This window comes from Pipistrellus kuhlii, unplaced genomic scaffold, assembly GCF_014108245.1.
Source record: "Pipistrellus kuhlii isolate mPipKuh1 unplaced genomic scaffold, mPipKuh1.p scaffold_m20_p_30, whole genome shotgun sequence".
In the NCBI taxonomy this organism is placed as follows: domain Eukaryota; kingdom Metazoa; phylum Chordata; class Mammalia; order Chiroptera; family Vespertilionidae; genus Pipistrellus; species Pipistrellus kuhlii.
In genome coordinates this window covers 619,858-633,703 of record NW_023425530.1, presented here as the reverse complement: position 1 = coordinate 633,703, position 13,846 = coordinate 619,858, and the positions used below count along the sequence as shown (strand labels likewise).

Here is a 13,846-nt window from a genome sequence, read left to right as displayed (position 1 = left end):
GCCCCCAACCTTGTTCCAGCTCCTTCCCTCTCTCTCTGAGCCCTTCCCTCCCTCCTCCCCCCTGATCTCCACACCCTCTCTGGGGAAAGGTGCCAGAGGAGAGCAGGGGTGGGAGCCCACGTCACCAGTGACCCCAGCTGGTCCTGGTCGGAGGAAGACAAACAGTCCGTAACTGGGTCGTGGACCTGTGGCCCTGTCCTCCCTGTCCTCCCAGGGAGGTCAGACCAGATGAGAGGCCGCCTGTCACTCTCGTCCCACAAAACCCGCAACAGCCAGGGCTTCTTCCGCAGGCACCTCCCCATGCCCCCGCTGGCTGACAGGGCACAGGCCGCCAGGCAGGCTCCCAAACTCCTACACACCCCTCAAAGCCCTGTTTCCAGTGTTCCTTCCTTCATGCAGCTCTCAGCTCTCCTCAAGGTTCCCTCAGACCTCGCCTGGGCCACACAAGCTGTGGAGTCTGAGTTCAGCTCTTGCTCCTCCTCTAACCTCAAGCCCTGGGGCTGAGGCACTCAGGACGAGGCAGGCCTGTGGGCGACATTAGCCTCCGTTTTCACCTTCGTCCTCGGGCTTCAGGCTCCCTTTGTACAATGGGCAGGGGGGACACTGCGGCCAGGCGGGGGTGGGGGGTTGGGGGGAGAGTTGGGGGGCTTGCCTGTGGCCTGGTAACCAGAGTGGAGGGAGGTGGAACGAGACTAGGCCTTCCCCAGAAGGCCCACTGGCCCTCCAATGGGCAGCGGCAGCTTGGAGGTAGGCACTGGGTCTGAGCCCTTGCTGGGCCTATGGACTGGACAACTGTGCCCTGGCTGTGCCCCTCCCGCCCCCCGTGTCCCGCCCACCCCGACAGTCCAGGGCAACACAGCAGGCAGCACGAGGAACTCCCATTCCCACTCCAAAAGCATTTCCGGAAGGATTCTCCCTCCTTCGTTCACTCAGCAACTCAGCAAACGCCACTGGGAATCCGTCTCTCCCACGTCCTAAGTGCTCAACCCAAACTCCTATGCATCCCTGGAAGCCCTGGTCCCCGTGTGCCCTTCTCCGGGAGAGCCCAGTGAAATGGCAGACAGCAGAGCTCATATGTGAACGCAGACCCACCTGGCGCCAGAGTTAGGGTTCCTAACCTAGGCTAACCCCCCCCCCCCCCCAAGCTCAGAGCAGATGGATAGCTCTTATCTAATGAGAGAGAGTCATTCAGCTGCTCACCAAGCACTCATTGCGTGCCTGCTGTGTGCAGGGTGCTGGGGCCCAGAAGTCACCTGGGCTCGGCCCTCATGCAGATCCTATGGCAGGATGGACACTAAACAAGCCAACAAGGAGGCGATAAAACATCAGGCTGCACTGAGTGCAAAGGAGTGTGAGGGGCCAGGGGGGAGGGGATGTGGGGGGCGGTGTGTGTTAGCGGGGAGGTCGGGAAGGGTCTCTCAGAGGACAGGGCCCCTGAAGGTGACAGCCCAGAGCAGGAGCTTCTGGGGGAGAAGCAGCACCCGGACCGTGCCTCACGCCCCGTAGGAACAGCGAGGAGGCAGGGGAGCGTGGCCGAGGGAACAGGAGTGAGAGGAGGGGCGCTGAGGGCAGGGAGGGGACCCAGGCTGGCTGGGCGGGACCTGATGGGCCAGGCCAAGGAGAGGAATTCTGGCAAACAAACCAGAGTGAAAACCCCACTGACAGCAAGGGTGAGCCCTGGGTGTCCTATTCCCCCTGGCGCCCCAGGAAGAGGATGGGGGCGGAGCCAGAGGGCCATGGTGTTCCAGGAGAAATGTTGTGCCTCGCAAGGCTGAGCACTGATGGTGCCCACTGTCTGGAGGGAGAGACTGAGGCACAGAGCACTGAGGCCAGGAAGGAGCGGAGCTAGGGCCACCACCAGAGTTCCTGTGACTGTGGACCTGCTGCGGCCCCTGGAGCGCGCGGCCTGAGCCCACTCGGTGCTCCGTATGCGCGCTCTGAATCTGCGTGACTCCCGCCCCCTGCTCCATCCTCTCACTGTTGGCTGGAGTGGGCCTCCCCGAGGAGAAGGTGGCCCACGCCAGCCAAAGAGACAGCCTGTCACCTTGTTCCCTGCCCACGCCCCCCCGAATCCACAATCTCATCCTCTGCCTGTTGGCCCCCTAACACCCCAACTAACGAAGGCCTGGCCAAACGGGAAGAGCCTGGGCAGGGCTGGGCTGAAAGTTCAACAGAAAAATCCTCATGGCTCAAAGCTCTAGTTTTCACGAGGTCACTCTACCTAAGTTATTTGGTGCCTACTGTATGCCAGGCCCCGTGTGGAGGGTGAAGAACCGATCGAAGGAAGGCATGGGGAACTGGCAGAACCACCCATCCATTCACACAACACTCATTTATGAGGACTGACTGAGTGCCAGGCCCTGCGCCAGCACCTCAGAGGCGTCCTGCCTCGCTGAGTCCCCGGGCAGCCTGAGGAGCTGAAGGTTACCAGTCCCCTCATTGCCCTGGGAGGACACGGGCAGACACGGAGGCACAGCGGTCCAGGTGACCCGCCCCGTCACCAGCTGGAAAGAAAACGCCACTGGAGCCTCCCGAGCACGAAGACCTGAGACCACCCTCCGGGTCTGCCACCACCCCCACCTTAGAGCACATCTGCAGCGGGTGCATGGGGATGTGGGCACCCTGTACTACTGACCACAGGCCACCATACACCCAGGTGCATGGACACAGGCAGCAGCTGCATGGAGCAGCAGGCCCAGGACTCAGCATTTCCCATCCATCTGTCATGAGACAGGGAGGGAGGGAGGCTGGGGCAGGAAGAGAGAAGAGACGGAGGCAGAGGGAGACGGAGGGAGAGAGACGGAAGGAGGGAGGGAGGCAGGGAGCGAGAGAGGGAGAGGGAGAGGGAGAGAGAGAGAGAGAGAGAATGCTGACTAGGCCAAAATCCCAGCAGATTTACAAGGAGCTGGGCCCTGATGCTGAGGCACCTCCACCGCAGAGGAGGGAGGGGGGAGAGACACGGACACGGAGACAGAGACAGAGACATGAAGGAGGCTGTGCCTTTTACAGGATCGAATCAGAGGCCACCGTGCCCTGAGTGGAGGGCACACGGGGAGGCCAGCCAACCAGGGGTGCCCCACCCCCCAGCCTCACCAGCCATGCTGTGCTGCCCTGGCAGGCCCGGACCCTCTCTGGTCCTGGCCCCTTTCCCTTTCCCAGCCCGGAGGTGCTGGAGATGCCTGACCCTGGCAGAGCCCATAGCAGGCCTAGATCTCACTGCCTCCTGCCTCTCCCACCCCCACGAGAGAGGCTTCGTGAACATCTATTAAATCTAACCAAGTTGGGTACCCTCGCCCAGCCTCCGTCTCCCCGCTGGAGAAACGGCAGCAGAGTGCTGGTTTGGTTGGCTCCTCTGTCCTGCGGACTGAAGGGTCCTGGGTTCGACTCCATCAGGGCACATGCCCAGGGTGCAGGCTCCATCCCCAGTAGGGGGCGTGCAGGCAGCAGCCAATCAATGATTCTCTCTCCTGTCGTTGATGTTTCTACCTCTCTCTCCCTCTCCCTTCTTCTCTGAAATCAATTAAAAAATATATTTTTAAAGAGAGTGCCTCCCTGAGGACCCGTGTGAAGGAATGAAGGGAAGAATGAATGAGTGAGGCGGGAGGGGGGGCTGGCAGCTGCACTGGCTGTGGCCCCGGGAATCCTGGGCACTGCAGCCAAGAGCGATTTGGCCCCAAACCCGGAATAACTAACGTGGCGGTGGCAGCAGGCAGGGGGAGCGGGGGGGAGGCCCGGAGTGGGGCGAGCGCGGGGAGGCGGCCTTCCCGCTGGCAGGATTTATGGAAGTAACGGCTGCTCCACACAGTTCCTCTTAAGAGTAAAAGTGAAAAAGTGCTTGAGTCACCACCAAGGAAACAAGGACAGGGCTCCCAGAATCCTTCAGGGCCACCATTCCCTGCCCCCCCAGGTGGGCAGGCAGGGGGCACAGGGCAGCTGGCACCAGACCTGCCCCCCACCCCCAGCCAGTCTCAGCTCCTAGGAGGACCCAGGTGGGATCAGCTAAAAGGGAGCTATTTTAGGCTGGACTCAGGTTGTAAAATGAGTCCTCAAGCTGGGGGGGGGGGCGGGAGGCATGCAGACAGAGACACAGGGAGAACAGGGAGAGGCAGATGGGGTAAGGAGAGAGACACAGGCAGAGAGGGGAAAGAGATGGTGAGAGACAGACCTGGAGAGAGACAGCAGGCGGGAAGAGACAGAGACAGATGGAATGACAAGGAGAGCGAGAGGCAGAGAAAGACAGGGAGAGACAGAGATGGAGAGACGGGGACAGGCGGAGAGACAGGGAGAGACAGAGACAGAGAGAAATGGGGTGGGGGCAGGCTAGGGAGACGCAGCCAGGCAGCCAGGGGTGGGGGTCCTGCAGGAGCAGCCAGGGTCCAACCAGGTCCCCAAACTGGGCCTTGGAGGAGCTGCAGGGATTAAACTGAGGCTGGGGGAGGGGCCTGAGGGGGGGACTCCTCTCCAGGGTGGGGGAGGGCGTTGGGAGGATAAACAGAGGGGAGTCCCTGCCACAGGCGGCTCCCTCCCCACCCCAGCTGGAGCACTCTGGGTTCTGCCTGCCCGCCTGTCTCCTGGTCTCCCTGTCCCTTACACCCAGCAACCTCTGATTTTTGTGATTTCATGTTTCTACGCGAGCGAGTGCCGCCTGGCTGGTCCTTGCCCCGCTCCGGGGGAAGCCAGGCCCAGCGAGTGCCCAAGTTCACCGGTGATGCCAGGGCTCTGGCTCGCCCGCCACCCCCTCTCTGCAACGTGGATGGAGGCCTGTCTCCCGAGGCGTCCTGATGGGGAATTCCAGGGCGCAGTGACAACAGGCGGCCTTCCAACCTCCTCGCCTGGAATAGCTTCCTCTGCCCCCCCCCCCCCCCCCCGTGGTTCTAGGGAGCGCACAGGAGGAGCAGAACGGGCAGGGGCGCCCAGAGCCATCCACCCCTAAGGCCCAAGGTCATGGAGCAACTGGACTGGAACCCTAATTGTTATTGGGGAACGTCAGGATGACTGGGAGACTGAGGTGGGCCAGCGTTGACTACTTTGAGGGGCCCTCCCCCAAAAGTTACTCAGAGGGGCGTGGGGGGGGGAGAGGGGGAGCTGGAGAGGGGCAGGGACTTGCCCAAGGTCACCCAGGAGATCCCCAGGAGGACAAGCCTGAGCCCCCTTCAGCTCCAGCCCGCACTGTCTGCGTCGAGGCAGGAACTCCTCCGCTGGGGGCTGGAGGGGGCCAGTGACAAAGACCCTTCCAGAATGAGGGGGACCCCAGGATCATGAGTGGGGGGACCCCTGGCAGAGACTGACAGTCCCTGGGGCTCAGGCTGGGCATCTGCGTGCGCCCACTCCGAGCTCCTAGGATATCCAGGACTGCACCCCGCGGCTTGCAGGCCCTGCTGCCCCCCTCTCCAGAACCTGCCCTAGTAGCCCCATGCCACCTCGGGAAACTGAGGCTAGAACCCCACCCAAAGACTAGGGATGGGGAGGGAGTAGAGCTCGAAGGCAGGGCAGGGGGTGTTGTCCGCGAGGGAGCCGGGACGTCCCCGGGTGCGGGTGCGGCCTGGGAAGGGCAGCTCCCCACCCGGCTCTGCACCAGGCCCACTGGGCCGCCAGGGCGCGGGGCCAGCGGTGAGAGGCTGCGGGAGGGCGCAGGGGCAGGTGCCGGCGCCGAGGCGGGAGCAGCGCCGCAGTGCCCGCCAGACCCCGAGCCGGCCTCCGGCTCCTCCCGCTCCTCCCGCTCCTCCCGGCGGCGGCGGCTCAATAATCCCCAAATCGATGCGGGAAAACGTCGGGACGGTGGTGGGAGCGCGGAGGGGGGCGGGAGGTTCAGCCAGGCCGGCCAGCACCCCTCCTCCCCCGCCGGTGCCTCCAAGTTCGCGCGCCCCCTCCCCCTCCCCCTCCCCGCACACGTGGGCCAGTAATGGGGGAAAGGCGGCCGGGCCGGAGCGCGGGGCGCAACCTTGGTGCGGGGAGGATCGGGGAGCACATCCCGCGTCCGGGGAGGGGGCCCGCCGCTCCGTGCCCCCGGAGGCAGGCCCGGGCCCGGCGCGGGGTTCACCCAGACCCCCGTCTTTGGGGGCGCCCCGCAGACCTCCCCGAGTGGGTGGGGGAGTTCGCCCTGCATAGGGGCGGGCGAACCTGCAGCAGCCCGAGCCCTGCGTCCGGGAGGAGGGGGGAGAATCCGGGGGTGCGGGGGGGGGGGGAGCGGCGGGGCCGGAGTCCGGGTGCAGGAGGGGGTGGGGGGGGGGGGTCCTCAGCCCGGCCCATCCCCCACCGGCCCCCGATCCCAGGTCGGGGCATCCGGTCCGGGCGGCCGGAGGGACGCGTGCCTTTCCCGTCCCGCCTCCTCGGGCTCCCGGACTCCCAGGCCCGGGTGCGGGCGGCGGGCCGGGGCGCGAGGCGGCGGGCCGGGGCGGCGGGCGGGCGGGCGGGGGGCGTACCTGGGTCAGGCAGAGCGGGGACGAATACATCCCGGGCGGGCGGGCGGGCGGGCGCGGCGGGAGCGCAGGCGGCGGAGCGGGCGCTGAACTTACTGAGTCATTTTTCCAGCCCCCCCGCCCCCCCGCCGCGGCCGGCGCGCGCCTCGCCGCCTCCTCCCGGCTCCCTCCTCCCCCCGCTCCCTCCCTCCCTCCCTCTCTCCTGCGTCTCTCTCTCCCTCTCTCCCTCCCTCTCTTCTTTTCCTGCCCCCCACCTTCCCTCTCCCGCTCCCCCCCTCCGGCCCGGGTCTCTGTCCCTCCTCCCTCCTCCGGCAGCCTCTCCCCTCCCACCCGAACCTCCCACTGCTCCACATCCAACTTTCAAAGAAACGAGGGGGGAAAAAAGAAAAAAAAGAGCGCGAACGGGGAAGGAGAGGCGCTCCCCTCGCGCCTCCCGAACCCCATTATTGCTGCGAATGTCTGGCCGCTGGGCTGGGGCGCCGGGTGGGGACCCGCGGCCCGGACGCAGCGAGACCGACCGGCCGCACAGGGCCTCCCAGCACCGCCGCCCGGGGCCGGCGGGGAGGGGGCGCCGGGCCGTGGCTGGGCATTTGGGGGCCGGAGGTAGATTTTTTAAGAGCCCCCCCCCCCGCACCCCGCCCGGAGCTGGCCGGGAAGTTGGAGAGAGGAGCGGGGGGGGGGGGGGGGGTGGAGAATGAAGCAGTGACGTGTGCAGAGGCCGCGCGCAGTGCGAGGCTTTTCCCTTAAAGATGTACGTCCCGGGGTGCAGGGCGGAGAAGGGGTCCCTGCACCCCCTTCCCCTGGGTCCCCCCAACCCCCAGCCAACCAGGGGCTGCAGTACCCGGGCAACGGGCTTGGCTACAACAGCGCCCTCATTGGCTAGAGGGCCCCCAGCTATCCAGGACTGCAGGCATCTGCTCTTTCCTCCTCCGCCAGCACCAAAGGGGGGCTGTGGAGGGGCGGCTCTGGCTCCCCCCTCCCCGTCTCCTCAGCTCCCCAGGAGGAAGATGTCCAGACAGACCCTCAGATAAACCTTGGAGCCTCTTCCCGGGTGTCCCCGGATTCCCACGGACCCTAGCTAGCTAGCCATGTGCCTGCTTCACACATGTGGACACAGGCACTGGGGTTTAGTGGCCCACAGTCTCCGAACTCCAGTGTCCAGTTATTCTAGAGTCTAGAATAACTAAGCACAGACCAGCCCCTCCCCAGGCTGGGTCCCAGGAATGTCTGATGACCTTGACCTCAACCCCTGGGCTCAACTCAACCTTCCAGGTTCACCCCCAATCCTCCCAGCCTGGCTCAGAGGCTGCCTAAACGCTTCTCCCCACCGGGAGGAGAGGGGACACTGTCTCTGGCTTCCATCCCTTGGTGTCCTGCGCTGGGCAGTGGCCTAGCAATGCTCGCCTTAAGGGGTCAGTTGGCATAAGAATAATGTTATTTAGCAGAAACGTGACTTCCTATCAAAAGTGCATGAGAGACCCGCCTGCCTGGCTCAGTGGTTGAGCACTGACCTATAAACCTTGGGGTCCCCATCAGGGCAAATGCCAGGGTCGCGCTGGTTTGGTCCCACTGTGGGGCGTGCAGGAGGCAGCAGGCCAGTGATTCTCTCTCTTCATCAATGTTTTTTTCCTACCCCACTCTCTAAAATCAATAAAAATATTTTTGAAGTGCACCAACACATTGTTAGAAAGCTTGGCCCTTCTGACTAGTCCCTTGGAACATCCTGAGGCCAAAGGCGTCCTGTTCCCAATGTGGGGCTCGGGCCCCACGCCCAGGCCAACAACCCTGACATTTCTCTGAATTACTGGGGAGGAAACTGAGGCCCAGGGAATGCAGGCCCATGGCCGCAGTGCCTGACGAGGAGGGAGCAGAGGAGGGAGCAGGATTCATCCGCAGCAGATTCCCTGGTACCTGTGCTTCTCAGCGTGTGGCTGACAGTTATTCAAACAGCGCTTAGCACATCCTGAGTGCTTCACAAATGTTTTTTTTAAACCCCCCACAGTGCAAATTCCAGGATGAATGGGGGAGGCAGGTGCCCAGGAACCCAAATGCAAACATAAAACAAAGCAATATTTTATTTAAAAAAAAAAAAAAGCCAGGAACATGTAGATGGCAGACCCACCCAATTCACAGACGTTTAAAAGTTAAAATGGATTTCGGAGCACTCTCCTCAGAGCGCGCCCCATCCCCGCCGCCCTCACGGAGCAGGTGAGCTTCCTTTCCTGGTAAAGTTTGGAGAGCACAGACTGCCCCCAGTTTTCACACGTGTGAAATGGCGACATCAGGACACAGCTCGGAAGACTGCAGACATCAGAGTCCGTGAGATAATGAGATATGTGTGTGAGGACTGTGCTAATATTATTAGTTGTGGTGGATGGTAGAACCTTCTGCAAGTCCACTACCAGCAACCCATACACACACACACACACACACACACACACACACACACACACGGGTTAGCAAAAGTAGGTTTACAGTTAGAATACAATAATTAATAAATAATGCAAGGAGAAATTCTGTGTCATAAACTCACAACTGTAAACCTACTTTGCCTACCCCTTTATAGATAATTTCCCACGGTTCAGGGAAGGAGAGACCCCTGCAGTGCACACAGTAGGTCCACAGCAGGCCAGTTGTGCTGAAAGGGTGCAGCCTGGATCTATGTTGCCAGCCAGCAACTTAACCTCCCCTGTGCCTCGGCTCCCCACTCTGTGAAATTGGGTGATCGATGATCATTCCTACCCCCTGGATTATGGATAAATCAATTACAGGTTGGCCAGAGGTGAGAACAATGCCTGCACACAGTGGTTTCTTTAAAAAGCAACTGGCCAAAACTGGTTTGGCTCAGTTGATAGAGTGTGGGCCTGCGGCGGACTGAAAGGTCCTGGGTTTGGTCAAGGGCGTGTACCTTGGTTGCGGGCACATCCCCAGTAGGGAGTGTGCAGGAGGCAGCTGATCGTGATTCTCTCTCATCAATGTTTCTAACTCTCTATTCCTCTCTGTAAAAAAATCAATAATATATGTTTTTGAAAAATAAAAAATAAAAAGCAACTGATGGAATCAGACCTGTGTGTGGAAGGGTTGTGGGGGTTGAGGGGGGGGGTGCATAATTTAGTTCCTGGCATTTTGGACCACAAATTAGCTCCTTTGTTAAAAAAATTTTTAAAAAGGACTTTCCCTAGAATTTGCTCTTGGCTTCTCTGTAACTGTCCCGGATAATGATGCAAGTAGTGTTGACAATTTGGAGCCAGCCGCCCTGTGTCCCTCTGTGGGGGGGGCAGTGGACACTGCCAAGGACATGGCCCGGGCCGGCATACTATGCAGCTCCACAGAACACGGGGCTCCTACGTGGGACGTCTCCAGAGACAGACACCTGGGGAGAGTGAGGTCTGGACCCCATTCCTTCTCCCACTACATGCCAGGAACACCCCAGCATGGCAGTCACAGACGCCCCTGGACACTGCCCATTGCCCCATAGGGGCAAAGCCAGCCCTGGCTGAGAACGTCTGTTGTAGACTCAGCTGGAGGAGTCAAGGTCTCATTTAGGATTTTTTTAATAAAGAATATACGTGTGTCCTTTATGGTATAAGATGTGAATGTAAGCTTTATAAGAATATACGTGTGTCCTTCATAAGAATGTGTATCTGTTCCACCTGCAATTACTAAAACGAGGTTGATGACAACAGGGCATCCCTGGATTGGGCTCTGACCAGGGTGGGGTGGTGAGGAAGGTTCCATCTTTACTTCTGTCCTCTCCTCAGATGTCCACGAGCAGTGAGTGGCACTCACAGAGCAGCTCAGGCAGGGAGAAGAGGGACCAGTGGGAACACCACAGCTGCCACACCCCGCACCCTCCCCCCAGAACAGAGGACACAGCACGGAGCCAGGCCTGAGTGCTTGGTCCTGACCATGCCACTCCTTGGCCATGGAGTGCCAGTTCCCATTTTGCAGATAAGAAACGGTAGCTCTAGAAGGGAGCATTCAGGTCCTCAGTCATGAGAAGTCAAGGTGGGATATGACACTAGGGTTGGCACTGTCATAGATACACATCCAGACACATACAAACACACACAGCATACCACACATTCACAGATTCACACAGACATACACAGACATGCCACACGGACATAGATTTTTCACATACACAGACTCATATACGGATAAACAGATCCAACATGATGCACACAGACACACATATCACACACAGTCACACAGACACAACACACAGATTCACATGAAGACAGCACCGCACAGACACGCACAGACCCACGCAAATTACATGCACACAAATACAGAAAAACACACTGACACACAGACCCACACAAATGTATACACAAACACAACATGCATACACTCTCCCATAATCACAGATACCCAAACACAATGACACATGCTAACAAGCACACACACCTACAACAGAATCCAGTATTCGTACACAGGTATATGGGGACACACACACACATGCACACAGTGACACACAGCACGCCACATCCCTGTTCCTTTCTCCGGGCAGTCCCCACAGCTGGGTTCCTCCCGCTCCCATAAATGCAGGTGCCTGTGAGCGCTGGTGTGTATTTGTGTGTGTGTGACAGTGTGGATCTGTGTGGCTGTGTGCACAGAGTGATGTACAGGTGTGACTGACCAGGTGCCTCTTAAAGATGCGTCTTGGGTGTGCGCTTGTGGAGGTGCCTACGTGAACGTGTCCCCCTGGGCACCTGGAGACAGTGGGATGGATGGGGGAGTGCGGTGCAGCGCAGCCAGTGAGTGTGCCTGCAGAGAAGTGTGCGGGAGAGGGCTGTGTCTGCAGTCGCTGTAGGGAGGGGTGAGGATGGAGTGGAAGAGCCTGAGGGTGGGGAACTGGTGGGAACACGGAACCCTGAGCGCTGTTTGTACTCCTGTGTCAACGCGGGACCCTTTCCCTCCTCCTTCCCAAACAGCCCTCCCAGCATGAGGTGCAGGTCTGGAGTCAAAAGCAGAGATTTGGCCTGACCTTCGCGCTTTCCTCTTCAGAAAGTTACAGAGAGGCCCTGGGCAGGGATTGCCCTGGAGGGTGGAACACAGCCCTTTGGACCCCCACCCACCCTGCCTGGTCCCCTGGCAAGTGCATAGAGGCAGGAGGGGGCTAAGGGGGTCTGTTTGGCCACAGCCCTGAGCCCGAACTGCCCCTGGCACTTCTGTAACCAACCCTCCTCAGGACCTCCTCCGCAGTAGAGGGGGGACCCACACCTCCCTGCTCCCCTCCCCAGTAGGCACAGCCCCTGGAGTGACTGTCCCTGAGCCACCTCCGCCTGAACTTCAAGCCAGGGCCATCCAGGTCCATGCCATTGGGGATCCCGAGGCAGGGGGAATGGCAGGGGGTGGGGGGAGTGAGGGTGAGGCTAGGCAGAGGAAGCCCCTCCCCCAGCAGCCCTGGGGCAGTTAAAAAGGAACTGGAGAGGAGGGAGGAGAGTGTAGACCCATCCCCAAGACAGACACTCAGCGCCCATCGCCTGCAAAGAGAGAGAAACACCCAACTGTCCCCTGGGACGTGGCCACACGACACCGTTTCCCACTCTGCACTCACCGACAGCCCCTGGCTGTCACTCACACAGGGACACCTTAAGGTCACCCGGGGACATCGCTGCCCCCGGGGGCACACGGCGCAGCCACACGGCCTCCCAGCACCGCTCCACAGGGACACACGGCAAGCCGCCGGTTACCCAAACACACGCACACTGTCCAGAGCCGCACGACGCTCTGCCACACGCAGCACAACACACCCAGCCACGTGGGTGCGCAGACACAGAAAGAAGAGGACCCGACGCTTGGGGACCCGGGGACCCACCGACGGGGACAGGACCACCTGGCAGCACAGACCCGCGAACGCAGCCCCGGATTCCCGTGCCGATCCGTTTGGGAGCAGGAGCACTGCAGCCCCAAACACAGCTGCCACCGACGCCCGCGGACCAGACACCGGAACCCTCCAGTGCAGGCGCGGACGCTCGCCCGCCTGGGGCGCTCCGGCCGGGCCCGGTGACCCCTCCCGGCGGGATCCGAGGGGCCGGGTGGGCCGGGGTCGGCCTGGGGGCGGGGCTCCGCTGCGCAGGGCAGGCCCCGGGCTCCCCTGCGCGGCGCTGGGAGCAGCCGCCCGCCCGGCTCCAAGTTCAAGGCGCCCGGCGGGGCCGCGGCGCTCTCCGCCCCTCTCCGCAGCGGCCATTTTCCGCTAGCTGGCGCGCCGCGCTCGCCGGGCCGGGCGCCCGGGGGCCGCCGCAGCCCCGGCCCCGGCCCATCCCGGGCCCGCTCCCCCGCGGGCTGCGCGCTGCGGGGTCAGGCGCCCCACGCCGCGCCCTCCCGCCTCCCACCGGGCCCGGTAGGGGGCGGGGGTCCGGCCGGGTTGGGGGGGACCCTCTCCCGGGAGCCCCGCCCTCCCCGCCGATCCAGCGGCTCCGGCGAGCCCTCCCCCCGCAACTCGGGATCCCCCGCTGCGCCCTGTTGCCAGCTCCGCCCCCAGACGCGAGGGGGGCGTCGGCGGGCCGGGGTCCCGGGTGGCGGGAGGGAGCGGGGGTCCCTGCATCAACCCTTCCTCGGGGCAGCCCCCCCAGACCTGACAACTTTCGCCCGGAGCCCACGCACCACCCCAAAAACTCCCCGGGCGAAAACGAAAGTGGGGGCGGCGACGTACCATGGCGCTGCTGCGAGGAGGCGAGGCCGGCGCCGGAGCGAGCGCGCTCGGTCCCCGGCGCGGGGGGGCCGGAGGCGGCGGGAGGAGGCGGCGAGGGAGGGCGCGCGGGGGAGGGCGCGGGCGCGCGAGGGAGGGGGCGCGCCGTGCCCGCCCCCCGGTGCTCAGGACCCTCCCCTCGGCCCGCCTCCCCCGGCCCCGCGCGTCGCCGGCTCCTCAGGCTGCCGGGCGCCCCGGCCCCGGCTGCGGCAGCTCCATCCCTGCCCGGCCCGCGCCGGGGGAGGCCGGGGAGCGGCGGCGGCGGCGGCGGGTCGCGGAGCCCCCGGCCGGCTCGAGCGAAACCAGCGTCTCCGCGGCGCGCGCTCACACACACACACGCTCACACACACGCTCACACACACACATGCACACACACGCAGGCGGCTAGGGGCACCGGCGGCCCGGGCCTCCTCGCCTCCCACTGTCACCAGCACACCGACGCGCGCAGACCCGCACCCCGAGCCCCGAGCGCCGGCGGCGCGTTCCAGACAGCCTGCGGGGGGCACCCAGACACACGGGGACCCGCGCGCACAGCCGATGGGGTGTCTGGGAGGCACACCTCTTGCAGGATGCCACCAGCACAGACGCACACTGACAGCCTGAGAGTGCCACCCAGGCAGACACACGGGGACCCACACGCTCACAGCCTCGGGGTGTCATCCGGACACAGAGGTGGACAATCATGGCAAGACACCCCAGGGATCACCGTGCTAGGCCGGCGCGCCAGCCA

General features: G+C 62.7%; 1 protein-coding gene across 6 annotated transcripts in view; it reads right to left on the bottom strand.

Moving 5' to 3' along the window:
• NFIC (nuclear factor I C) overlaps nt 1-13,268 on the bottom strand; it is a 65,145-nt gene extending 51,877 nt beyond the window's left edge. For 3 of the 6 annotated variants that reach the window (XM_045589054.1, XM_036459815.2, XM_036459817.2), the window contains exon 1: nt 6,423-6,575. In XM_045589054.1, the coding sequence (XP_045445010.1) occupies nt 6,423-6,452 (30 nt within the window). In that variant the 5' untranslated portion in view covers nt 6,453-6,575. Of the gene's footprint in view, nt 1-3,288; nt 3,406-6,422; nt 6,576-13,080 lie in introns of those variants that run through there. The other 3 variants (XM_045589056.1, XM_045589057.1, XM_045589055.1) reach the window with 2 other exon arrangements.
• Nucleotides 13,269-13,846: the final 578 nt, after the last annotated feature.